This window comes from Labrus bergylta, chromosome 15, assembly GCF_963930695.1.
Source record: "Labrus bergylta chromosome 15, fLabBer1.1, whole genome shotgun sequence".
Lineage (NCBI taxonomy): Eukaryota > Metazoa > Chordata > Actinopteri > Labriformes > Labridae > Labrus > Labrus bergylta.
In genome coordinates this window covers 11,921,728-11,948,371 of record NC_089209.1, presented here as the reverse complement: position 1 = coordinate 11,948,371, position 26,644 = coordinate 11,921,728, and the positions used below count along the sequence as shown (strand labels likewise).

Below are 26,644 nucleotides of genomic sequence, written 5' to 3'. Positions count from 1 at the left end.
CTTGCATAAATCTTGATCAAAATGTGTTTACAGTATGGAAGACATACTCCACATTTAAGTTTTTAAGTAAAGATTCTTTTGCCAAATTAGAAGAATTAGCTGACTCATCAGAATCTTTAATCCAATGGTGTTCATAGGCTCTGAGTTTTTCTGATTGTCCCTGTCCTACAAAAATAATTTGGTGCAGTTTTTCAAACCTCACTATGACTGGAATGTGATGCATTGTTGTCCAGTTATAGCTGTAGTAAGGGTAGTATGAGGTGGATAAGGTTTATGGCCAATGGATTTAAAAATGTACTTTATCTGTAAATATGTTTTGTTTTCTGTAATGTCTTTCTGAAATAACCCTTTTAACAGGTGCTCCTTTAGATGGAAAGACCGTGTTGCTGGTTGGAGATGAAGGACCCTTCAGCATGGCTCTGCAGTGTCTGATTGAGAGAAGTGGGATGGTAGCTTTGAAGAATCACTGGAGCTCCAAGAGCTTACAGAGAAAGGTGTGGTAGTGTTTCTTTACTCTTCTTTCTTACAACTATTTTAACAATTTTTATATTTTCAATAACAAGTTTTATTCACCCCCTGTACACTTCAAAGATTGTTTTTATTATAAATACTGACTGCAATCTAAGTAATGATTGTTATAACAGAAGTCTTCTTATGCTTTACAAGATCTTCAGCTCTGATTCCATTATTTGGTTGCCTCAGTAATGTAGTACAGGATGTGTACTTTTCTGTGATGACCACCAGGAGTCAGTGTCTGCTTTTATGTACGCAGCAGCAATTTTCTCATCAGCAGTGCAGGCACCATATTGAAGAAAAAAAAAATAATGAAATACATTAGTGTTATTTTAAATACTTGAAAAAAATAATGCAAAAACAAAACTCAGATAAACCGTCACAATTAAATAATTTCAAGATGTGATCAGTTGTAATGGAGCCAATGGAAATAGTTAGTATTATGATTGAGAGCTAAACACTAGGCAATCACAATTTTTTATTTTGTAATTTTGCTTCATTACTCTTTTTTACTAAAAATTTTAAATTCTTCTTGTCTGATTCCTTCTTCCTCCCTATGTCATCCAGCCTGATGCAGTTGTCCTGTTAGGGGCAGGGAATATGGATGTCCCATCTACCTGGGTTAGACCCGGAGCTGCCATCATCCGCTGTGTAACAGGTCATTTGAAATATATTTTTGACAGTCATCCCAATCACTTGGTATAGCTTCTGGGTGTACCCTCTGATAATTGTAATTTGAACTCTGCTCGCCTTCAGAAATGAGTCAATATCTTGACTTTTCTTTTTAGATGAAAATGACATTGAGATGCCTTCAAAGTCTGGATTAGGATACCTTACAGCAGCTTACAGAACACAGGTTTGTCTCTTTGTTTCTGTCCCAGCTCTCATCCTTTTTTCTAACTGCATTTTATCTTTATACTTACATTCTTACCTTGTTTTCTCTATCTCTCCTTGTTGTCTACTAGAATGTGGTGCATAGTTGCAGTCGGTGGCTGCAGGACCAACAGTATCGACCCTGGAGTCTGCGCAGTCTCAAACTGCAGCCCCTCACCCCTGTACCAAGGTATATGTGTGGGAATATGAAGAATGTAACCAAATCTACCTGGACAGAGTATCCTGTCCCCTAGTTGCACTTACATCTGACTAGATCCTTAAATAACAGGGAATGAGTCAGTATGGGATATTTTTCACACATTTGATGCTTAATATTACATGTATCTCAAGGTTTTATCTTGTTTCTGTGTTTTTCAGCGACATAGAGATTTCTAGAGCTCAGACTCCAAAGCCAGTGAACCAACTGGCTGAGGAGATCGGTCTTCTGCCTGAAGAGCTTGAGGCCTATGGCAGGAGCAAAGCTAAGGTGCGACTCTCGCTTTTAGACCGCCTCAACACACAGCCTGATGGGAAATATGTACTGGTTGCTGGGTGAGTGAAATGTAATGATTTATTGATTGCTTATGTTATTATCATATATCAACAGTAGTGCGTGGATTTGTGACCTAAAAGAAGTAAGCTGCATAACTTGTGTAAATTAAAAAAATTGTCCTGTATGTTTAGTATAACCCCCACCCCACTGGGTGAAGGTAAAAGCACGGTGACCATCGGCCTGGTCCAGGCTTTGTCTGCCCAGCTTAAGCTGAACTCCTTCGCCTGTCTTCGACAGCCTTCTCAGGGACCAACCTTTGGGGTTAAAGGTAGGCAAAAATACTAAAGTCCTTAAGGTTTTGTACATGATATATCCTGTATTCTTTTTTGTTTAGCTGTGCTCTCCAATTAAATCTCGACGACATGGTAATGCAACACAGTTGTTCTCTTATTATGAAGATCTCTAAATCTCTTTTCTCAGTAGAACTTTATTAAAACAGCAGCTTCAGTTACATTCTAACTGTGTTGCACATGGTGGATGTCATTTTGGAATTCAACTTTGAATTTCATTTTACTCCCCTCGAATACATTTGTACAAGGCCAAAGACAGGCGCCCCAAACCAGCAGTAAGGAATGTATCAAGTCACTGTGTGATAAGTTATTTTTGTCAGCATGAGGCTAGCGTCTTGTTCCCTTCTTTTTTTTTTTTTTACTGGGGTGGAACAGTTCACTCAGAGTCCAGCGCTCAGCTTTCTTCCTTTGTGTGTCCCTGTCGTGTTTGTCTGCCTCTGACTGTGCTGCCTCTTCTCTGTGCCTAGGGGGAGCTGCAGGAGGCGGGTATGCCCAGGTCATTCCCATGGAGGAGGTAAGACACACAGACACCCTCAGTGCACCATAGCAGGACAAGTGCAGGCTTCAAAGACCAAAGACACACTGAGACCTGCACTAGTTTGCAAGAAAACACATAAACGCACAGACACACAGCCCCTGGAGCTGTGGCATAACATTTCCTGTGACTTCAGGGACTGTAAGACAGGGAGGGAAAAGGGAGGGGGACTGGTTTAACAGATTCAGACACAGGGCCTTGGAAACGGTAGACTCCTTTTCTACTGTCGAAACAGTTTTTTACAACCTTTTCACTCTACTACTTCTTCTTCTCCCTTCACAGCAGTTTATCACCTTTACATTACTAATAATCCTACAATGTGTAATACCACATTACAGTTCTTTATTCAGTATGTCTAACCCCTTCACCTCTTCTTCTGTTTGTCTTTATCTTGCCCTTCAGTTCAACCTCCATCTAACTGGTGACATTCATGCCATCACAGCAGCCAATAACCTGGTTGCAGCAGCCATCGATGCCAGGATGCTCCATGAAACGACCCAATCGGACAAGGTGATTTTGTGGCGTCGTCACTCAGATATAACCAGTTATTATTCAACTTAAATGTTTGTAACTTTTCTTTTTAACTTGATGCTGTGATAGTTACAATGGGGAGTTTTCTCATATTGAATAAAACTCAAAGCTGTTTCCTATTTTGATTCCTCATTCCAAGTAATTTATGAAACTTTGTAGACAATAATAAGCCCTGTTATGAAACAGACTGTCATCGACCTACAAAAGCTAACAAGACCATCAGCATAGATCGATTGACCACTTCTATATAGTTATTATTAATGCCTGGAACTGCCGACGGGACTAGGTGTCAGATTAAGTGATTGACGGCTCGCCACTTAAACACCCTTCGTTTACATTTTCCACAGAAAACATTTGTAATAAGTATGACTGTGAAAAGAAGGGAGGATGAGCAAAGTGTATCATTTGTGCTCAGGTGGAACAAATATTGACAAAAACATAAAGCTTAACTACATAAGTATTTTAGTCATACTTCAAGTATCCTGGTATGACACTTAAATTTGAATATACAACTGCACATTATTAGCTTTCTAGGCCTATTTTTTTATTCCGTTAATACACCACAGGCATTGTTATTTTGTGACATCACTTAATTTTCACAAAAATAATCCTTCAGCATTCAACGGAGACAATAAACATAAACTGATCCATGGACAGTGAAAGCATGCATTTAATGTCTTATCTACATTAAACAGTCACAGTACATCAATTTGCAGCTCCCTTAGTTTCATTGTATTTGGTGTGATGTATTCTAATCAAGAAAGTTTTTGTTTTCATCCAAGGTACAATTGAATTAACTTTGTATGCAACATAGATCTAATGTCATTGTTTTTTTTGTGTACTTTGTAGGCCCTGTTCCACAGGCTGGTCCCGTCAGTGAATGGAGTGAGGAGATTTTCCCCCATTCAAATCTCCAGGCTTAGAGTAAGTCCAAACCCTGCAGAGCCAGAATCCTTAATGTCAACAAACCTGATCAGCCAAAAGGATTGTTATGTTGAGCTCTTATAGAAATGACACCTTTGGCCACTAGGGGACCTCAGTGAGCCTTCTCTCCCTCCAGCATGTCCTTACCTCATTGCATTTGTTTATACCTCATGAAGCAGAATTATCACATGTTGCTATACAGGTAAGGTTTTATGTAGTTTTGATCACTGAATGCCTATTATCCAGTCAGAACAGATAAAATACAAAGATGGCGGATGTTGAGGTGACAGTCGTTTAAACACAAGTCAACTCAATAATTACCTGCCTGGTTATCTGAAAGTATCTAAGATTTATTTATTTCTCATTTATTTTAATTTCTTCATATAGACCCGAATATACTATATCATTTTAAATCAGTTATTGTAACTAGCTGTACTACCACAGCCAAAAACTACACCCAAGCAATTGTTCTTCAAAAACACTGATCCTTTAATCATCTTTCTTCTTTCAATTCTAGCGTCTAGGGATCAACAAAACAGATCCTGCATCTCTTACACCCCAGGAAGTCAGCACCTTTGTACGTCTTGACCTTGACCCTTCCAAGATCACCTGGCAGAGAGGTATCTGTAAAGTTTAGGAATTGACTCTGTACTATAGTAAGTGTATTAGCTTGTTAACCTTGTGTCATGTCATTCTTTGCTTCATCTGCAACATAATGAATGTTTAAAGTAAGGGAAAAAGCAACCACACATACATTAATATATCTCGGTCACAGAGATGTTTTAAAGGAGTGTTTATTCCCAGAAATATATTCTTGATCAAAACCAATATCTTGACTTTGAAACAAATCTAATTTACCTGAAAGAAGACAAACATCTTGTGATGTCACACTCCAGGTTCTACAATCAGTGTTGTGTATCTTTATTGGTGTTCTCTACTCTTCTATTACAACTCTTTCCAGCTCTTGTGTTTGGATCAAGTTAACGCATTGAGTGTAAATGGGTGGCAGCCTTCACTCACAGGATAATTAATGTGGGTATGGTAGGTGTGGGAAAAGCTCCCTCAGTGGTTGCTGTGTTGGTTTAAAGTTGTCAGTGAGAACAACCAGCTGGGCGGGCGCTGCTATGACTGATGTGGTATTTACTCCAATGGCTCCGGTGGGCATTCTTAAAAGACGAACCCTGGAGATTAAAAACAGATTTACCACCTAATGTTTTGTGGGTGTAACCGTTTCTTTGAATTCATGAAACAAGGCAGGTTTTTTTACTCCTTCTCCTTGATTACATTTAACCAATATGAGGAAAATATTTGTCTAGTGTGGTTCCCACTTGGCTCATTTTTACAAGAGTGTAGCTACAGAATAACCCTTTTGTTTTTTAATATCCGCGTTATCCGAGAAAAGGGTAAATGCAGAGTGAAGATCTAAGCCGACATGCATCCATACATTTTATTTACTCTATTTTTCCATGTAATAAAGTTATTTCTTGAGCTCTCATATCTCCAGAGCTCCATATGAGATGAAGTAGAAACATGATTTAAGTATAAAACCAAAAATAACTTGTTATCCCTGTAGAATGTACGAATGTATGTCTGCTTTGTTCAGCCTGTTAAGTAATACATCTTCTGTGTGTCTGAGGTCTAAAATAGGGTGATATGTAGTACCTCTATTAACGTTTTTGTTGTATATGTATCATGTCTTTCACTGATTTTATTAGAAATTTTGCAAGAAATTGAAGTGTTGTTTTTGTGTGTGTTTTGTTTCCAGTCCTGGACACAAATGACCGCTTTCTGAGGAAGATCACAGTAGGACAGGCAAGCACTGAAAAAGGACAGATCAGAGAGGTATGCATTCTTCTGAGTTGATGACGTTCCATTACTTTTTTCTTTTTTTTCTACCCACTCGTTTTGTTCATGTATCTATTTGATTGCCACACTGTATGAATATTTCTGCAGTTTCAGTTTTGGAGGCATCCACTAGTCTTTAAATGTCGCATCCTTTTCATTGCAATCGTTTTTTCATTCAGCACAGTTTTTTTTCCCATCCAGAGACTTTGCTGCTACATGTGTTGTTGTTATTAGGATGGCAATAGAGCCTTGTGTTTTTATGCAATCGTACAGTCACAAATGTAAAAGCTTTCCCATGCACACACACACACACACACACACACACACACACACACACACTCACCTCCATCCTCCATGATAAAGCCCAGATGTTTTTCACACATGTCTGTAGTAACGACAGCCAAATGAAATCCTGTAAATAAACACTTCACCTCAATGGGAAGCGAGCTGGCCTAAGTGAAAGCAAATGTTTAAAGTAGGAGAAAAATGACCCACCCATCCCTTAACACACACACACAACCACACACACACACACACACACCTGGGACAGCCTCTGAGCTAGATCAGCATATGCTAACATTTACCGCCATGGGTTCATCCGCTCTCTTTCTCTCTCATTCCTCTGTCAACCACCTCTCCTGCAGCACTGGATACTCTATAGTCCCTCCGGGTATTATCACCAGGAGTAGGTATAGAAATGTCCCTCAGTGGATAGATGTGGTTTGAGTTAGGTTTCTTTTTTTGTGCGTAATCTGGAACGAAGACTGTTTTGGTATTCCACGCTCTTCCCTGAGGAAAGCTCTCATTCAGTCAGTGTTTCTGCTTTTTACATGTCACTTCTTTTTATTATAGTTTGATGTAAATCAATACTGAAAAACAAAATGTTTTCAATCTTATTTGAAGAAATTTGCCTTCAGTCAGTGCTCCTAATTTCGCCATGCTCATAAAACTTGGACTGTGTTGCCCATGTGATACAGCTTGTGATTGCTATGTTTAGTTAATCTCTTGTCTTCAGATCCATTGAAAAGTTTCATGTTTCTTTTTATTTACTCATCAAATTATGATTCTTTAGTAAGCAGTCAACCCAGATTTCGCTGCAAAATTTTTACATAATTTAACAGAATAACAGCTATAACACGACAGACTGTCAGCTTTTCTATGTCATGTTTGATCACTTCCACCAGCTGAAAAAATACTTGTGTAAAAAATACTCCTCTCACTCCTCCAGACTGGCTTCGACATCGCAGTGGCCAGCGAGATCATGGCCATCCTGGCTCTTGCAGACAGCCTGGAGGACATGAAAAACAGACTGTCGCGCATGGTGGTGGGGACCAGTCGCTCCGGACAGCCTGTCACCGCAGAAGACCTGGTGTGTTTTTACTTTTCATTGGAAGAGTGTGGAAGATTTGACAATAACACGGTTTGCACAGGTTAGGCTAGCGGTTGTGTCATGCGTCCCATGTGCAGAGGCTGTGGTTCATCACTGCAGCGACTGTGGGTTCGGGTCTGGCCTCGGCCCTTTGCTGCATGTCATCCCCCACCCTCTTCTCCCAGCGTTTAATGTCTCACTTCAGCTGTCCTATCTACCAAAAAAAAAAAAAAAAACACTGCTGGCTCGTCGTTGTTACATCTCAGAATTTACAATGAAAGTATTTGGTCCGAGATCCTTTGTATTATGTGTCATGGCATTTTGGCCTTTTTTCCGTACAGCTCAAGAGAGATGTATAATGTTGGGACGAGAGAGTGGGGAATGACATGCAGCAAAGGGCGAGGGTTGGATTCGAACCAATGGTCAATGGGGACTATAGCCTCTGTACATAGGGTGCACAACATAACCGCTGGGATGCCTGGCGCCCTGAGTATGCTTCTTTTTTTTTTTTTTTTTTACTCCTTTGAAAGAGTTTTTTGTTGCCCCAAACATGTCCCACTGTCCTTTATGTAACTTTCAGCTGCTTAGAAATGTCCAAATTCCCACTTGTCCCAGCACACACGCTAACGTATTTCCTCCCTTCTTCAAAACAACATGTCTAACATAGGTGTAACCTTTAATCCGATGTTGACCAGAGTTTTTAACCACTTTTACTGGATCCATCTGTGGGGTCAGCTGGCTCTGGTTTTCTGACGAGGGCTGCAGTCTGTGTCTTTTCAGAGCCGTAGAGGAGGACTATTAAATCACATTAGTCTTTCTGATTAGTCTGGATGCAGAAATATCAATATTACACCTCATGGCATGCCTGAGTAAGAATATGGTTTATGTGTGTTAAAACTGCTGACCAGGCAAAAAGTTGTTATAGCATAAGGGACAGAGAAGTAGACATGTCTGTAGTGTCATTTATCATCTATTTTCTGCAACACAGATGATCCTACATACATAATTATGAGTTGTTTTCATTAGTGAGTTCATACTTTCGTCAGGTCTTGTTTAAACCCCCACCCTCATTTTTCTCTCTTCCTCCCTGACAGGGTGTGAGTGGAGCGCTGGCCGTCTTAATGAAAGATGCCATCAAGCCTACGTTGATGCAGACCCTCGAGGTGAGACACGCACATAACCCCACTTAAATAGTCATTACCTTGCTCAACTGAGCCTCTTCTGGTGTATGTCTTGTAAAAGTAATCGGCTAGCACTCCACAGAGACAACCGGAAGTTAGCATTAGGCTTACCTCTACCCCTGCTGTCAGAGAGGAGAAAAGGGAGGAGAGAGAGTGCTCCGTTGAGAGCTTTTAAGTAAGGATGATAGATTGACATTTTCCTCCCCTAGGTCTTTATCTTAATAGCATTTAAGCTGCGTAGAGAGGACAGGTGGACTTCTCTAAGAAGAGGCCAGTCAGTCTAGATTCATGCTGTCCTAATGAAACAATTTAATTTGACAACCGGTGTGGTGACTTATACCTTAACTCTGCCTTAAAAAACATCTGGCTTTCATTTTGCTTGAGACATTCTCGCCAGATGCAGCGACATGCGATCTCACAGGCATATATACTATACACTATCAGGGACCCCGGATTGCCCCTGGTCTCGAGGAAAAAGCCCCACCCTCTAGGTGATGGATGCAGAAATGGAGGGGTTAGATTTAATGGCTTAAATACACTGAGAAGAGACCAATCATTTATCGCAGTCTTTATCTCGGCCCTTTCTGGAACAGCAGAGCGTAATCTGAAGAAGCAACCAAGTTTGCACATGTGTGAATTCATATACGTATATATATATATATATATATATATATATATATATATAATTGAAACTATCTTTATTATAAACTTGCCCTTCAAGACATTTCTAAGCAAAATGCTAGAAAATACTTTTACACTTTCTACAGTGCCTTGATGTAAACATTTAAACTCTTTAAAAAAGAAATTCTGTGCTATTAAAGCTCCTGTGAGGGACTTCTGGTTTGTGCTAATTTTGGCGCCCCCTGTGGACAAAGTGGGACCTGTTATCTCTTTGCTGGTGTTGTCCTGTAAAATGAGCAAGTACTTCTTCCAAAAAAAATGTTCATCCATTTTCCGTTGAACAGACAAATGTATCACTCTCTGTGAATCTTTGAAGAGGAGAATGTAACCATGGGCTGTTTCTGCAGAATTCTTTAACTCACCTTGTCAAACACCTACCCTGGAGCAGAGGATTCAGGCATTAGTAATATCTATATAGAAAGAATCAGTCTTTTTGTTGATTGTCTCATTTGCTTATGTAGGACATAAAGAGACATCAGAATAAATATCAGTATTTCATTACCAGCTAAAAACCCTGCACATGAGCTCTAAACTAAATATTTGTACGTTTTAGAAAAAAAGGTTTTGAGTTTGATCAATGTTGCAAAAATAAAGTTGGCATTTATCATTTAAAAAAAAAAAAAAACATGTTTTTAAGAAGTCTTGTGGTGGTAATAAACCATATAGGTTGGGACCCTGGAAAAAAATCAGTCAAGCATAGTTGTATTTATTTTTTCCTTTCTCCAATAATTAGTTTTGTTAATTGGAAGGTACTATTTTTCCAGTGAGTCTGTTTTTTAAAGCCGATTCTTGAATTAGAAATATATATATAAATTTTATCCCTATTCATCCTTGAACAGAATATAGCGTTAAATGTTTTTTTCTGTTGGATTGATTTACTGTTTTGAAGTTGACAGTGATTGCAGTCATGCTTCTGCTAACACCTCTGTGTTTTGGTTGAAAGGCTTTTTTTTTTTTTTTTGCACTTGTTTGGTCACTTTTGGTTCCGTACAGAGAGCATGATTACATGGCCATTGGGTGGAGAAAATAAACACTGCATGTTTTCAATGGTGTAGAGGGGATGTAGTGTTGCGTGCTGCAGAGATTCGGTTACTTTCTGTTTTTTTGGAGGAAACGTTGCAGTGGTGTTGTGTTAAACCATTTCCTGTGTGGGTTTCCTGTGATTCTGGTCGGGGAACTGGTATTGGGACCGAGCTGGCCTCAGCACTCCATGAGAATTTTCCATGGAGCCTGACCGCCTGTGCCCTTTGTGCCCTCTTCACTTGTGATTGTGTGCGTTGAATACAGATGCACACATGAGAATACAGTGGGCATATGGAAGTTGTGTTTGTGTTAGAGGATGTATTTCTGTGTTGTTTCAGATGGGGTAAGTGCAGAGGAGATGATGTAGCACAAGAGGAAAGGGGATACACTCCCTGTGTATGTATCTCTTAAGTTAACCTCAGCCATTCTATGCATTTTTTTTAGACATCCTGTCTACGTGGGGCTTTACTCGACTTACTGTATGCATTCACTGGAAAGGCAGTAGACCGTAGAATAGACCTGGGAAAATCTAGACTGGGAACATTTTGGTTATCATTTCACTGGTCAACAGCTGGTACAAAGACAGATAAAAGAGATGCACGGAAAGAGGAAACAGTGACATGATCTCTGTTTCCCTGTTTTCATTCACTTCCTTTATCCTCATAATCCTCCTGTCCACCAGTTGAAAAGGTGACACACAACTTTTGGTAAATCTCCCTTTCATCACCCTGTTGTTTCTTATTAGTGTCACTCTTTCACATACGCAAACGGATGTGGAAAGTGCGTGAAGTAAGCAGGAGTTCAGGTGTTTTTAACAGACATAAAAACCTTGTCATGTATGACGTGTTGACTTTCCATTGAAATGAAGACATGTACATATTAGTGACTGAATAAAATTACTGGAAAGACTTTTTTTTTGTTATATTGTGCCCCTGTTCTCTCTTTTAACATTGAATCAATTCCTTTTCCAGTGCGTTCCCTCCTTCTCTGCTTGCACTACTACTAGTTTACATCAGATCACAGACAAGCGTCTTGGTTTGTCAGAGCTTTGTTATGGTTGTAATGGCTGATTTACTCCTCCGAGGGGAGGCTGTTTATGCAGGCAGAGGGAGAGGTATGCAAACAAAAGCTTAGAAAATTATGCACTGCCTTCCCGTCTATCCTTTTTCCTCCCTCTCAAGGAATTCACATGCACTGTGTTACAATAGGTTATTTGGCTTCCCCGGTTTGTTTTATGACAATTCTTTTAATTAACTTCCATTTTAAAAGTCAGACTGATCTTAAGGAGTCAACCTTTCCCTGTCAACTGTATTCTCTGAGGCCCTGCCTTGTCTAAGCTGGGTACACACAGCAAAATGTCTCTGAATAATTCAGAGGGAATGTTGCTCTAGCCAGCAAAACGATAGAAAGAAAAAACAAAACTATTATTGAACATTTCATCTGTTTCAATCTATCATTCCATCGTTTCAAACAAATTAAAAAAAAACGATGTCCAAGTCCTTTCAAGACAAAAATGGAGCATCTCATTCTTTTTTAACAGTATTTCAATCTCAACACTAACTGTTTTTCTACACATGTTGTTTCTTAACATGCTCTGGTAGATTGTATGCCCTCCTTACTTGCAAAGTTGATTTCCACATATTGATTTAATACTGATTGGTAACATCTACAGAGCCAAACAGTGAGTTTTGATAGTGAATATAACTACAGAGGCCTCAGTGTCTTCCTGACCCGTACACTGGTAACAAGTTCTCTTCCAGTTTGTGTGTCTTTGTGGGGCGTTCAGTGATTCTTCTAAATCAGCAGGGTGAGGAAGCCTGGCTCACGGGTCAGGCCGCCAGTCGAGTACCTCTTAAGTTGTTTTTCGACAAACACAGTGGCAGCCAAAGTGCATCCACACTACAATATTTATTCTGGAATTCTTCTGAGAGATGTTGAATGTAGAGTTGGTCAGCCTTTATTGAAATTTGGTTGGATGGGTTGCTGTGGGTAACGCTGTTTTCTAAACTCCTCCCGCATGTTTTTGTGTTCTTCTCTAATTGTCGCAGGGTACGCCAGTGTTTGTCCATGCTGGGCCTTTCGCCAACATCGCCCATGGCAACTCCTCGGTGCTGGCAGACAAGCTGGCTTTGAAGTTGGTCGGACGGGACGGCTTTGTGGGTAAGAGAACACACAGTCTGCACGTACAGATCGCACACACACACACAAGCCAAGGTAGATACTAGACCACAAAACCCACAAACCACAAGATGTAAATTGCAAAGTACAGATGTGGAGTACTTAAATGTTTGAAGTATCATTTACACTTGACTCAAGTAATGGTCTTCACTCTTTTCCCATGCTCTTGCAACCTTTAGCCTACATTGAGAGCTCAGTTCTGGTTCTGGCTCTGCTCTACCTTTCTGTGACTTATTGGTCTGCTGTTTTGCTCCAGTGTAACTTTCTAGGAAACTTGTGGAAGGATTGCGTAAAAAAAAAACAAAAAAAAACACACCCACACACAGGAGAGAGGAAGGAAGCTGATTGATAATCTTAAAAGCCCCTGGAATGCCTCAGAGTAAACCACACTAATCCCTTCAACGTCAAAGCATACTTGACTATTCCCATTTTTATCTGTCTATCTATCCTGCTGCTCGCTTTCTGTCTTCTTTTACTTTGGCTGCAGAACTATGCAAAGAATGTGTGTGTCTCTTTGTGTGTTTTTCAGTTTGTCATATTTGTCAGATACATTTGATGTCCAGGCTCGTATACATCAGCATGTGGGACACGTTTAGTGTTTTAGAGCTGAAACAGGTTAAAAAAGAATTGAAGAAGGGTGACTTAAAAGTTGAAGTGTATACAAGCTGTCATCTGTGAGCTGGGCAGAAGTGTAGGCAGCATGAGCAGAGAGTTGGATTTCACAACATTGGAGCCGTGAAGCAGGGAGGCATGTGTAGGTTTTTAAACCTCCGCCTCTCCACCCAGCTTGTTTTCCATCAGTCTGTCTCGTTCCCTCCCTTCCCCGTCTGTGTGTTTGTTACCTGACCCTCAGGTATGTCAGGAACTCGACCTCCCTCCCTTTCCTCCCTCTGCAGCTGGGATGCATGTACCCCCTCTTACTATTTTTCTCCCAAGCTCTTTTCTCTGATGCAATGAACTTTGACTTCTTTTCCCTGTCACCACTGAGAACAATAACAACTCAACAGCAAAGAAATGAAAACGTTCTCCACATGCATAACTTTTTTCATTGATCTAGCTTTATACACAAAATAATTCTGCTTTATTATGCATCTTGGGTATTTTTTCCAAAGTTTTAGTCATCATTTTGATTTGTAAGGGACTTTTTAAGATCTTGAAATGTGAACTTACTAATGAGGCCTAAAGGGACTGAGCCTCCCAGTAAGAACACAGATAAAATGACCTACTTTATTTGGGATGACGTTGGAGATACGGACACATCATAGAATCTGTGAGTCTTTTCCGAGCTGCTCTAATCGATAGGAATATGTTAATAATTCATCAAATGACTGTTCGGAATGCAAAAGTGCTCACACACAGTAAAACAAATCACAGATGTCTCTGCAGCACAGGGTTGGATAACTCTTAAAGGAGATCTATTATAATCACTTTCACTATTAAATCTGTCAGTCTGGGACACCTTTTGAGTAGCATTGCGGGATGTGTGGCTCAAAAACCTCCTTATTGATCTTATACTGGTGTCAGTAAAATCCCTCATTTCAGCCTCTGTCTGAAACTATTAATTTCAGCTACTGTCTCTAAGCCCCCCCCCCCCCCCCCCCCCCTTTACTGATTTTGAGTTAGCTTCTGTGTGGGCGTGTCCTTCAAAGAGCTGCCTACATACGTCGGCAGAAACTGACGTCAGGTTCTCGTAACCTCTCGTTCAGAGCAGCAGCAAACCACATCCGGGGATTAATCGAACAACTGGGTATGTTTCAAAAAACGTTGTAGTGGTTTAGTATGGACATCCAACATCCTAACATTGTACTGCATGTGTGTATTTCAATATAGATCAGCGTAATAGATCTGATCTGGGAAAATGGATCGCTTTTACTTAGTGTTCCTAACAACTGTTTTGGTGTTTCTGTTTCCAACTTTGCTGTCCTGGTTCACTCTCACCAGTTTTAGTAATCTTGTTTGAGGGAACAGCAGGCATCTGGTTTCATCAACGACAAACGTGTGTGGAACGTGCTCAGCATCTAACAGAAAGTCAAAGTGGCCTACTATCTGACGAACACTGTTCAGCCTTTAGATACAGACTACAGAGACCTTTCAGATCTTTCAAATCTCAGGATTTGACTCACACCATACTGGCAGTGAAAGGATGGTAAATATGAGACATGTATATGTATGTGCCCGGAGGCCAGAAGAACAACCCCAATGGATCCTTTTTGATGCTTAAATTGGACAATTCGTTTGCTGTATGAGCATGGTGAGGCAAAAATAAGTCTGTATTGTTTAAGCGATTGTTTCTAATTCCCCTTGAAATCAGTTAATCCAGGTTAATTATTTTCATGCAGCATCATAGCCACTTTCCCCAATCTCAGATATCCATGTGTCTCTCTATGTAACATACAGTTCAGTTGAATTATATCTGAAGGCTCTTCGTGTGGCAGAGGAAGTTCATGAACTCTCTGTGAACTCAGTGAAGGTTGTGTTGATGCGTAAGAACAAACTCATGGCCATGCTTCTTCAGTCTGTTTTTTTTTCTATTGTGGTTTTTTTAAGTCACTTTGGAATCTGGAGTTGAAATGGAGATATTCTGTTATGGAAAAGGGGGGCTGCGGGGGCGGAGAGAATTCCACATGCCAGATGTGAGGGATTCCTTTTTCATTAACCGTCTGGAGTATTAAAAACAGATAACCCCCTGATCCTGACATACTGTAACATTTCCCACACTGCAAAGCCTCCCCTGAACTCGAGCAACAAATCATTTGGGGCTTTTAGCAAAAGGACTTCTGAGAAATGAAACTTTTCAGAATGTTAAACATCTCAAAATAATATGTAAACAGATCCTGCTTTGATTCTGTGGTGTTGAAATGTTCTTAAAACACACTTGTCAGTCTTATTAAGTTGGTAATTTTTAACAATTTAAAAAATTGCCTTCGGTCTCAACCCATATAGATTTTTTTTTTTAACAATATGCATTTATTACAAGTTGCTTCATCAGGATCAGCACCTTTTTTTTGCTTGAGTACAGCACGGTACAGATGACCAGTGTGACCGCGCCCCTTAATGGCCCCAATAACCCAATCAGCATTGTAAATTTGTAAAGACCCAGGCTTTGTGTAGGCAAGCTCCAGGTAGGTAGGACAGCTCTGATGGCCCCTTACTGCCCCCTGAACCTAAACGTGAAACTAGATGGGCAGCAAGAGTCAACACATCAACAGCTTTATGAAGTGTGCACCCGGCTCAATGCAGGCTCTCACCTCCCATCAAACACACCCGCAGAGCATCTTTGTGCTATAGCATCATTTTGTTGAAGATGCCACTTTTCCTGGTGCCGTCACTACACATGAAAAATGAATAGCATGGAAGAAGAGGAACATACTTGCTTTTGTTTTGGCCCCAATCTGACATTTAATCTCTTCATCCAAATCCACTGTCTTATTTTTCTGACATCTACTTTACAGTCTTTCACATACGCTGTCCACATTCTCCCAGTTTTTCCAGTAATGAGACAGCTGAGTGTGCTGGGAACCCTCTATATCCCACACTGACTTTCCATCCTTGTGTTTAGCTTCCGCTGCGAAAACCGCTTACCCGGGCTTATTTGGTAGACTGATATAAAGATTTTCTTATTTTCTTAAGTTGATATTCCTTCTCTTAAATTTTCACAAGTTGACTATCTTTTATTATGCACTATTTTTGGGACAGAACAAGCCACCTGAAGACACCTCAGGCTCTGCAAAATAGAGAAGAGGGATTTTTCACTATTTTCTGACCTTTTAAAGACAGCTGCTGAATTAAACTAATAATCAACAGTGAAAATAATCTTTAGTTGCAGCCCAACTAGATGTAACCCAGCGTGTTGTGGAAAACTCTATCAGTAGATTTTCTTGTTGCTCTGACCTACTTTCCACTCGTATTGTTGTTGTTTTTATTGGCATGGATGTTGATACCCAAGCATAGCTGGTAGTTATGCCATCCAGCACTCTTTTTTTTCTTCTTCTTTTTCTAACAACAACATCGACCTCTTCTTCCCCTCCTGCTCTCTGGGAAGTTCAAGGTTGTCACACAGAGCAGGAAGTTGGCAAGTGTTTCCTGGATGACATCCTCTGGGGTCAATCTCCTGCTTGGTGTAATGTCACATTGTCATTATACAATCGCTGTCTCTCTATTCCATTCTCTTCCTTCTGCTGTGCTGTGATTTATCGTGCGTGTGTTTTGGGACTTCTGCTGCGCTCAGTTTGTGGGCGAGCATTGCATTAATGGAAATATCCCCAAATCCCGAATCTAAGAATGTGATATTCATTGGCAGATGTGTTCAGTATTCAGGGCTAAACTTCTCTCATGGAGCTAACCAGAAACAGGACTCCCTCCTTTAGTTGTATTTGGCGAAGTAAAGATGAGTTTTAGTCATCCCTCAGGCTTTACGCTTCACTCAAAAAGACTTGTGACAAACAATGGACATGATTAGTCAGAACCCCAAAAACCACAATTCCTGCTTTACGTCAGTATTGTTTATATTCCAAGAAATTCTTCAATCCTTGTCATCAAGTTTCTCGTGTTTTCTTTCAAACTATTTTCCTTCTTCTCCCCCCCCCCCAAGCAGATTCTTATTGTCTCTCATATTTTCATACCTCCTTTCTGTAAATGCCTTACCCTCCCTTCCTGTAGACCTTGCGCCTCCGGTGAAGTAAATCCTACTCTCTCTAAGAACGCTGAGAGCCACACAGAGCAGAGTGGTTCATTTCTCCATGGAAAAGCATATTTTCTCACTAAAGCCTCTGAGAGACGTATCAAGTGTGAGCCACAAGCATTTAAAGCTACAGTGTGAAACTTTCTCACTAAAGGCCACTCATGTGATGATCATGAATAATACCTCCTTTTAATCATTTTCTTCTTGGTTGATTTAGGAACAATGTATGTGCTTAAACATATGAAAGCTGTTTTTTATATCTCGACTTGGTAAAATAAAACATTTTCCATCCGAGATAGTGTTAGAAATCACTCCTCTCTTCATGACAGCTTTTCTATAAACTCTGCTTTTAGTGTATAGATACAATCTGTGCACTCACACATATGCCTGTTAAAGACATACACATCATTTATTACAGTAATTTCATTTACCCCCTGACATGCTTCCTTTGCCTGTTTCGTTATTATCCTTTTAATTAAATAAAAAGATGTTTACATGGTTAGCTGTTGGTCATCATGTCGTACACATAGGCTGCCCACACACACATTGAAACGACAGAATGTGACACAGCAGCTGGTGTGGAGTCGTGGACTTTACTTCAACAACATGTACTTTAAAGTGGTGAAAACAGTTCAACTGAAGGATTCTCACAGCAAGAAAGTTTTGTTCTGCTTTGTTCTTAATTGTAGCAAGACACTTGTGCCCTATTTAGATAAAACATAAAAACTTATAGAACCTATAGCTCTTTAGTTTTCATCAGAGTCCATTGAAGTGCTGGAAGTGTTTTTGTAGCAGTTTGCTCTAAATCCTGGCTCTAATTAGTCATATTTATTTCAACATATGTCTATTTTGACTCGCTTGATTTTCATCTAATCAACCAGAAACAAATAGAGATTAGTTTTGAAGACTTAATTTGGTCAGCCACAAAATGCTCTCTAGACTAAATAATACTTACTGGCAGCTAGAAAATGATTGTCACTCCTAAATCTGTTTTTGTGTTTAGGTTTTGTCTTAAATCACATTTCAAATGGTGTCTTTGTCTTAAATTTGAAATACTAACCAAGAGCAACACAGCAGTAAATCACAGCAGTAAATCAGAATAATAATAGAAGTTGTTAAACTGCACTTAAATATGTATGTGTGAAATAATCCTTATTCTTCCCTAAAGTATTTTTTGAACAATGGTGCCACACACATACACACCTGACAACTAAAAGGAGACCTTATCTTAACAAGACCTTCATTCCAGGTGGACTATTTATTTTAGAGCCCGTTCAAGAAACCTGTGTGTAGGGTCGTTCATATCAGAGGCCCTCTGTGTGAACTTGTTTCTCTCAGTTCATATATATATATTATATACACATATAACTATTTTTAGTTTCTTTGAAAGGGATTTATTTTAACTCTGCATGTTTCATCACAGTGACAGAAGCTGGTTTTGGAGCTGACATCGGGATGGAGAAGTTCTTCAACATCAAATGTCAGGCTTCAGGGCTGAGACCAAATGTGGTGGTGCTTGTTGCAACTGTCCGAGCACTAAAGATGCATGGCGGTGGACCAAATGTAAGTCAAAAATCAACACTGTCGTATGCTTGAAGTGCTCTGAACCTATTCAACTTAACTGCCTCACCTCATACTTTCTTCCAGCCCTAACCTTAAAATGTCAGATTACAGGCGTCTACTCAGATGTTCTATCTGATCTTGTAGAAGTTGAATAATCAATGGCATAGATGATTTCCAGGATCATGAACTAGCATGTGACTCTCGGGTGGAAAAAGTTTTATTTTGCCAATACAATGAGTTATATGCTTTTGAAGAACCACTTCTGTCTAACTAGGTTATCGGATCATATTAGGTTTATCTTTGTCTACAAACAGACAATGTAAAATGTGCTGAGAAACATCACAAGGTTGCGTGAAGGTTTTTGTTCCCTTTTTGTAGACCATGGTTTAATTATCTGTCTGGTACCACTCAATCCAATCAAGTTGTTTTACTCTAAGAAAATCCTTGAAATGCCAATTGTCATATAATAGATAATAACTGAAGAACTATGCACATCATTTCCTGGTATTTATTGGGTAATTCAGCTTTGAGGGAATGAATGTTCCAAACTATTAGCGGTATATTTAGGCTGTTCTTTGAAAAAAGAAAAGAAACAAGGCGAGGAAACAACCAGTCTACATTGCAAATAAGAGTGGCAATGCATTTTTTTTATGTAATATACTGACACACATATATTTCTCCTGTTTTCAGGTGTCAGCAGGTGCACCTCTTCCCAGAGAGTACATTGATGAGGTATGAACCATGTACATGTATTATACTATTTGTACCCACAGAGACAATAGGGGTCAAACTTATGGAGACAAATATGTCATTTTGTATAAGAGTTCTTGTGTTGATCAATAACTTCTAATGAAGTTACAAGAACATGCTGAGCCTGTGTCATGAGATGAAAAGGTCAGGGTGTTTCCAGATAATGTAATCTATTTAAACTCAATGGTCAATGCAAGACAACAATTATGAAACAACATGCTCATTAACATAAGGGTTTTTTTTAGCGGTGTGCCTGTGTTGTGTTCTTGGAGTGATTTGTCGTGGCAGCCATGCAGTTTGAGAGGTTAAACAGCAACCTCTTAACATGGTTTTGTGGTCCTCGACATTCCCCACATGCCCTTTGGGCCTCTTACACTCCTGACCTTCCGTGGAGATGTAGAGGAGTAGACTAAATCTGAGAGGCATGAAGATGACTTATTGCAGCACAGTTCACACAGGTTCGTCCTCAACAAGCTCAGGAAATGGACCAACATTTAACACATTTGTAGAGATGTATGTTTGATTCTCCAGCTGTAGTCTCACAGACATTTAATTCCCCGTCTATATGCATAAATACCTCGCCCATTAACATGGTTAAGAGCACTTATTTGATTAACAGCACAAATAGAACCTTTGCATTTGGTTTCCGGGCATTTGGGCCTCAGCAGAGTGGAGGTGGAATTCTTTTGGTGTGTGTGTGTGTGTGTGTGTGTGTGTGTGTGCATGTTCATATCTGGCTGGAATCACTGGTCCTTCAGCTGAGTAAATAATGAAGTAGTATAAGTCAATTGTGACGCTAGTAATGAGAACCAGAAGTAGTGGAGAAAACAGGACCAGGGAAATGAATTTATGGACCTGTGTGGCCTTACTGCTCTGAGCCCGGGGCTGCACACACATGAACACACTTCCACAAACACACTGTGCTACATAAGGTTTTAGTCAAATTATAGTAGCTGTATATTATTCTGTTAATATACTTAGGATTAATGGACTTGCACATAATATTATTCAGTATGAGAATGATCAATGAAGAACCGTACACAGCAGGATACTTCCAGTTTATTAAGTCCCTATATTTTGTAGTAAAATATCAATCAATCAACTAATCAATCTTTATTTTTATAGTGCCAATTCATAAAAAGTGTTATCTTGAGGCACTTGACAAAAAGCAGGTAAAAAAGACCTTACTCATTAATATATAACAAAGACCAACCATTAATCCATCATGAGCGCATCACTTAGCAATGTTTAGCAAAGTTACAGTGGCAAGAAAAAAACTTCCCTTTAAGAGGTAGAAATCTTGAGGCTCATGATGAACAGCCATCTACCGAAACTGCGCAAGAGGCTACCTGAACCTGAACATGAGTCCCAATGTCAACAATATTCTATTTTAAAAACAATGCACCATATTAAATAAATAAAGCTAATTGTGTAAAAGGCTCCATACTTGTTCGTGAAAGTTCAGCTAATGGGAAAGTAGTCGATTAAGCCACTCAAAGTAAGCTTTCACTGGACTTTCAAACCTCCTCTCTTACACTTTAAATTTCAGCTTTGAAAGTGATTCTGCAATATAGGCAAAATCTTCTGACTTTATTACCTAATTTCTCTGATTATGGAATTAAAACCATTGAACTACTGAGGCACATACTACGCCTGGGTATTAGCATGTTGTCCTGTTTTTCCTTTAAGAATACTAAAAGTAGTCTGTGGCCATTTTTAACATTTTTATTTTTGTAGCAGCATGAAATGCAAATTTTTACACCCACATAATATGTATCAAGACATAAAATCATAAAATTGCTGCACTGCTGAACAGAACAGGACTTTTCTTTAAAGGTATTTAGAACAATTAAAAAAAAAAACATTTTTAAGTGGGAATAACTTGTAATACCTCTTCTGGATCGAAAATGTAACAAGGCAAATTAAATCTTAACCACCAAGCTATCATAATTGGCAAGTCTAATCCACACACACAGCCTCTCAATTTTCTTCTTGTTTGAGTTTTTTTTGTCTGTCTTTGGTCCTTTTCCTAGATTTTTTTTATGATAACTCCCATGTGCTCTGGTGTATCACAAGCTATAGTACTTCATATAGATGATTGAATTACAATTGACCATGTGCTGATGTTTTCCTTTTTTCTCCTGCAGAACCTGAGCCTCGTTGCAGGTGGTTGCCATAGCAATCTCAGGAAGCAGATCCAAATAGCGCACCTTTTTGGGGTACCAGTAGTGGTGGCGCTCAATGTCTTCAAGTAAGATGCATTCAGATGCACACATCCACAAATACATGAAGAATTTTCCATAAATAACTGTCTTCACTTACAATGTGTTGTCATTTTCGCAAAGTACTGCTAACAACATTTCCCTTGGTGATCCTTCAGGACAGACACTCAGGCAGAGATCGATCAGGTTTGTCAGATAGCCAAAGAGTGCGGAGCATCAGACGCTGTGCCGTGTCACCACTGGGCGCAGGGCGGGCGAGGATCCATAGAGCTCGCCCAGGCTGTGAAAGAGGCTTCCAGCAGACCCAGTGACTTCAAGTTCCTCTACCACAAAGAGGTGAGAGCAGAACCTGTGGAAGAAAATCTGCTGTTTCTGGGTTGAAAATTATATTTAAAAAAGTCCCCTCAAAACATTGTTTTACATATAATTGATCAACTCCGAGTCATACGTCATGTCTGTTTTGAATTGTTAGCTGTTTTTGTTTGAAGTGACTGATGATGTTTTCGTTCAGACTGTAGCCAGAGAATGCTGCAGTATAAAAACATCAGCTGGTTTCAGTTAGGGAGATTACTTTGGGAGAGTTGTGACTTAAATTAACTGATCTTGTTACGCTGATGCGTGTATGCGTGTATTCTGTACACTTACAAATACTACAAGAGTTTAGTACAATAGTTCTAGTTTTTATTTACCAAATCAAATTGAGGTACTGTAAAATGGGATGATAAGTAAGTAGAGTATTTATTCTTCACATTTACAAGTTAACAAGGCAGCTATGCGGGGTTATAGGAGTTAGGATAGGACTCTTGGATTGGAAGGAATCACCAGTTCGTCTTTAAAGGAGAAATCAGCAGAGTATCCAAAGTATCCAAAATAAACTCTTCTATGTAGTGTCGATTGGGATTGTATTTAAATATATTATAATACGGTTAATATGCTGTGCTGTCATGGTCCACACATAGTAAAGGTATTTATTTTAGACTGCAAAGAAAGCAGAGCACAAAAGAGAGAAGCTGTATGTAGTTTACATATTAAAACAGTCAAACATATTCCATGATGTCATTTGTGTATGTGTAGCTTTTAGTTACCTGTGTGACATCATGCGGATGTGTATTCACTAAATCTAATTCCCTGTGACTGGAGTGCTCATCATGCGTCTCTGATGCGCCGTCTTTCCCACAGATGCCAATAGTGGAGAAGATCAGAACAATTGCCCAGAGAGTGTATGGAGCTGATGACATCGAGCTGTCTCCAGAGGCGGAGGCCAAGATAGATTACTACAATCAACAGGTGAGATCACTGCTGCTGCTGCTGCTGCTGCAATAACATCTGACTACCTCAGCTCATCTCCTATCAAGTCTCACTTTCTCCCTGAAATAAATGTACAGATATTAACCACTTCTCCTGTTTCTTTTTTCTCCTATACACAGGGTTATGGTTCATTGCCTATCTGCATGGCCAAGACTCACCTGTCCCTGTCACACATGCCTGACAAGAAGGGTGTTCCAACAGGATTTGTTTTGCCAATCAGAGATGTTCGCGCCAGTATCGGGGCTGGCTTCATCTACCCACTTGTGGGAACGGTCAGTTACTCAAATGTGAAAAAGTTCTGATCAGAAGATGAATGCTGACTGTATTCTCTGTGATGTGTAACTCAGGGCTTGTTTTTTTAAAGCTCCTGTGAGGAACTTTCAAGTTGTGCCAAAGCGGAACAATTTAACTCTGCCTGATTATGTTATGTACAGTACACAGTGTTTCCGACAAAATAATCCTTTTATGAATGTTTGTTGTAGAAATTGTTTAATAGGCTGTTTTAGCAGCATGCTATCCATCCCAACATCTAAAACCTATTTTGCAACAGGGGTTGCAAATTATTAAAATAACTACGTAGAAGTAATCAATCCGCTCTTTTGACTGTCTCCTTTTATTTAGTAACTCATAGAGGGTCATTATTATGAGTTTATTCTGTTTCATAACCATCTTAAAGCTCTAAACAGAAGATACTACAGTATTTGTCCTGTTCTCCTGACTGCCATATAACTGAGCTGGTTAGTCCTGAGTCGGGCTGGCTGGAGCCTCTTGGTTGATGGTTGATGATGATGGGCCAGGGCAGGAAGGAAGCAGCCTCCTTAGCGTTTTTGCCTCCTGCTGTTTCACCAGCCTGCCCTCAGGTTGAGGCTTTGATAGGCTGAGGCAAAGGTGTCAAACGCCGGGCATGCTGGGGAGGCATGGGCAGCGTCTTGGTGTGGCGTCTGTCCAGTCTCCCAAAATGTCCTTTGATCTGCTGCGACCTGCGGAGCCACTGTCACGTTGACATCCCTTGAACTGTGACTCCTAACCCAAAGGGAGTCTCCAGACTGCTCTTTGAACTCTGAGGGGCAATGACTGTCTGCCTTACTGACCCATAGATAGAATTTTTGAAGTTATTCAAAGCACAAGTCAAACCCTCAGTCAAGGTTCTCAAAATATTCCAGAAAACATTTTTTTTTTTTTTTTTAAATGATGAGTTCTTCTAATCATTTGATCCTGTACTGAATTAAAAGGCCCAAGAGGACCTGGAGAGATCACCCCAGTTTCATATCAAAGATATTGAGGAGGCTTGCATGTTGCATGTTGCAGGGAGGCTACAGTGAGAATCTACATGTTCATTTCTGTCTACCATCACCTAAAGCCAAACCTAAAAGTATTTCACGAGACAGCTTCTTCTATCAAACATTTTTCAAACATATTTTACTTCATAAAAGTTTGGCAAAGTCATCTACAAACTCTCAGGCTCCACTTGACTCCCGGAGGTGGAAAGTTATCACAAACAGAAACCCTGAGGTGATTAGGGCCTGAATGTGAGAGGAGGAGGAGGAGGAGGAGGAGGTGGGGTTAGGGGGATGGGAGAAAAGGGTCTTTTATAGGGGTAAGAATCAGGAAGGGGCTGATGTCACTCTTCAGATATGTTGAGGGAGGGGTCGCTAGCAGCAACAATAGATCTCTGTAGAGATCATATCCCGTTAGAGCTGCCTCTGTACCATTAAACACAGTACAGACTTATAAAGACCCCCCCTCTTTGGTTGGACATTCCACTTAGATAAAACCAGTTGACGTTCAAAATGAATGCTATATAATGTATGAGGGAAGGGACATGAGGACAATATTTGGTTCATTTTAATTATGTCAGAAAGGGCAACAGATAACACACTCAAACCAGTTTGTTTGTATCTGTTGGATTGTGTGTTTTCATTATTATTCAGTTACAGTAAAAGCAACGCAAATATAGATACACAGTAGTGTTGTAGTCAAGACCACACTGACCGAGACCAAGACATACCCAAGACCAGAGTGTTCCGAGACAGAGTCAAGACCAAGACCAAGACAGGGCAAGACAAAGACAAGACCAAGACCCTAAATATCACTGAAAAAGCACCAACTTGTGTGGAGCGGGCGCATCACTTACTTAGACCTAACACCGGGAAGGTTTCGGCAGTAACTGGAGAATAAAAACAAGTTATTCATTCTTTTAGAAATAGGCATTTTCCTACAAATGACAGTAATGATGTGGAAAAATAGCCAATCAGTGGTGGTCTTGACCAGTCTTGATTTAAAATCTGAGACCGAGATGGAGTAAAAATGCTTTTGATTCCAAGACAAGGAGATGATAAGATTGATTTGCTACTACACAGCATGAAAATACAAACAGGATTTTAAAGATTCGTCGTTAATCATCTAAAGAAACCAGAGCTATTGTATGAATAACTTTATCTCTGATGTGTGAGTGCCGATCATGATTAATCCTCTGATGTTTACGAGTTCAAAGTGCCCTACGGAGAAGCTGTGCACTCTCACAGGTTAGAGTTCGACTAGATGTTGAAGAAGTTCCTGTTCAGTGAGTCATTTTACTCTCTGATTTTTCACATTTGTTGCAGCCAACAATATATCATTAAATCTACTTAAAGCCCAACATGAGGTGTATCTTTTTTTACTTGAAGATATTTAAAATTCAATCTGAAACTCTTATCTCCTTTGTAATGCTCCATTAAACTTAAATGGCATAATTGTTTTCGATTGAATTAAAATTCATAATCTCCTCAATCCCCTTGTGTAGCTACTGTGCTGTTATTGACCCAGACTCTCCTCCAGAGTCAGTGGGGGGTGTAAATCCAGCTACATTGTCTCCCCAAGGCTTTCCCCTGACAAAGACGCATTGTGTGTGGGTATAATAGAGGGACTGATTTGGCCAAGTGGAGTTTCCAACTTTAGCCGTGGAGTGTTGTGTGTTTTTGTGACTGCCAACTTATTCTCAGGCTGGAGAGGAGGACCGGCAGAACAGCGCATCCTTTGTTGCTTTGAAAAACCTTGACAGTTTGTCTTTACATTTGAGCATATTTTGATATCTTACTATGCAGCCTGACACTTTGTATTGAAAAGCTGCGAGGCAAATAAAGTAATCTCTTTGACTCAAATTATGTTAAAGCTGTTTAGCTTAAATGTTTGAATGAGTTTACAGCCTTTGAGTCATACCTCCTTTTTTAATCTGATAGTCATTGTTGGCACATTTCATTGAGCAAAGAAGCAAAAGTGTTGGGTCTTTGTGAAGGTTGATGGGGAGCTTCTCTTTACTGATGTGTTCATCAGTATGCTTTTTGACCACGTTTTATGGGGATTCCTCCTCATTTCTATGGATATTAGATCTATATAAGGTTGATTATAAGGGGACCAACATTGCATGCCTCCCTTGTTTTTTAGTCAGCTGATCATTATTGCATTGTAAAGTACTTATAATGTGAATCTGTGAGGAAGTTCCATTTTAGTGCCCCCTGTAGACAAAGTGACAACCTTAATCTCTTAAATGATCGTCCGTTGTAAATGTTTAAATGTTTTCTAAGGAACATTTTCATTCTGCTATCTTTTTACTGTCAAAAGGTCTCACTACCTGTGAATCTTTGC

The 26,644-nt window shown here is 39.8% G+C and overlaps 1 protein-coding gene across 1 annotated transcript in view; it reads left to right on the top strand.

The window, feature by feature from the left end:
- The window catches only part of mthfd1l (methylenetetrahydrofolate dehydrogenase (NADP+ dependent) 1 like), a 34,902-nt gene that overhangs the window by 4,436 nt on the left and 3,822 nt on the right, over positions 1-26,644 (top strand). Inside the window, exons 7-26 of the mRNA XM_020632887.3 lie at positions 358-494; positions 1,081-1,171; positions 1,302-1,369; positions 1,479-1,576; positions 1,765-1,938; positions 2,071-2,207; positions 2,697-2,743; positions 3,167-3,274; positions 4,145-4,219; positions 4,737-4,839; positions 5,985-6,061; positions 7,293-7,433; positions 8,528-8,596; positions 12,367-12,478; positions 18,601-18,740; positions 19,431-19,472; positions 21,638-21,741; positions 21,871-22,048; positions 22,892-22,999; positions 23,140-23,292. Of these exons, the coding sequence (XP_020488543.2) occupies positions 358-494; positions 1,081-1,171; positions 1,302-1,369; positions 1,479-1,576; positions 1,765-1,938; positions 2,071-2,207; positions 2,697-2,743; positions 3,167-3,274; positions 4,145-4,219; positions 4,737-4,839; positions 5,985-6,061; positions 7,293-7,433; positions 8,528-8,596; positions 12,367-12,478; positions 18,601-18,740; positions 19,431-19,472; positions 21,638-21,741; positions 21,871-22,048; positions 22,892-22,999; positions 23,140-23,292 (2,162 nt within the window). The remainder of the gene's footprint in view (positions 1-357; positions 495-1,080; positions 1,172-1,301; positions 1,370-1,478; positions 1,577-1,764; positions 1,939-2,070; positions 2,208-2,696; positions 2,744-3,166; positions 3,275-4,144; positions 4,220-4,736; positions 4,840-5,984; positions 6,062-7,292; positions 7,434-8,527; positions 8,597-12,366; positions 12,479-18,600; positions 18,741-19,430; positions 19,473-21,637; positions 21,742-21,870; positions 22,049-22,891; positions 23,000-23,139; positions 23,293-26,644) is intronic.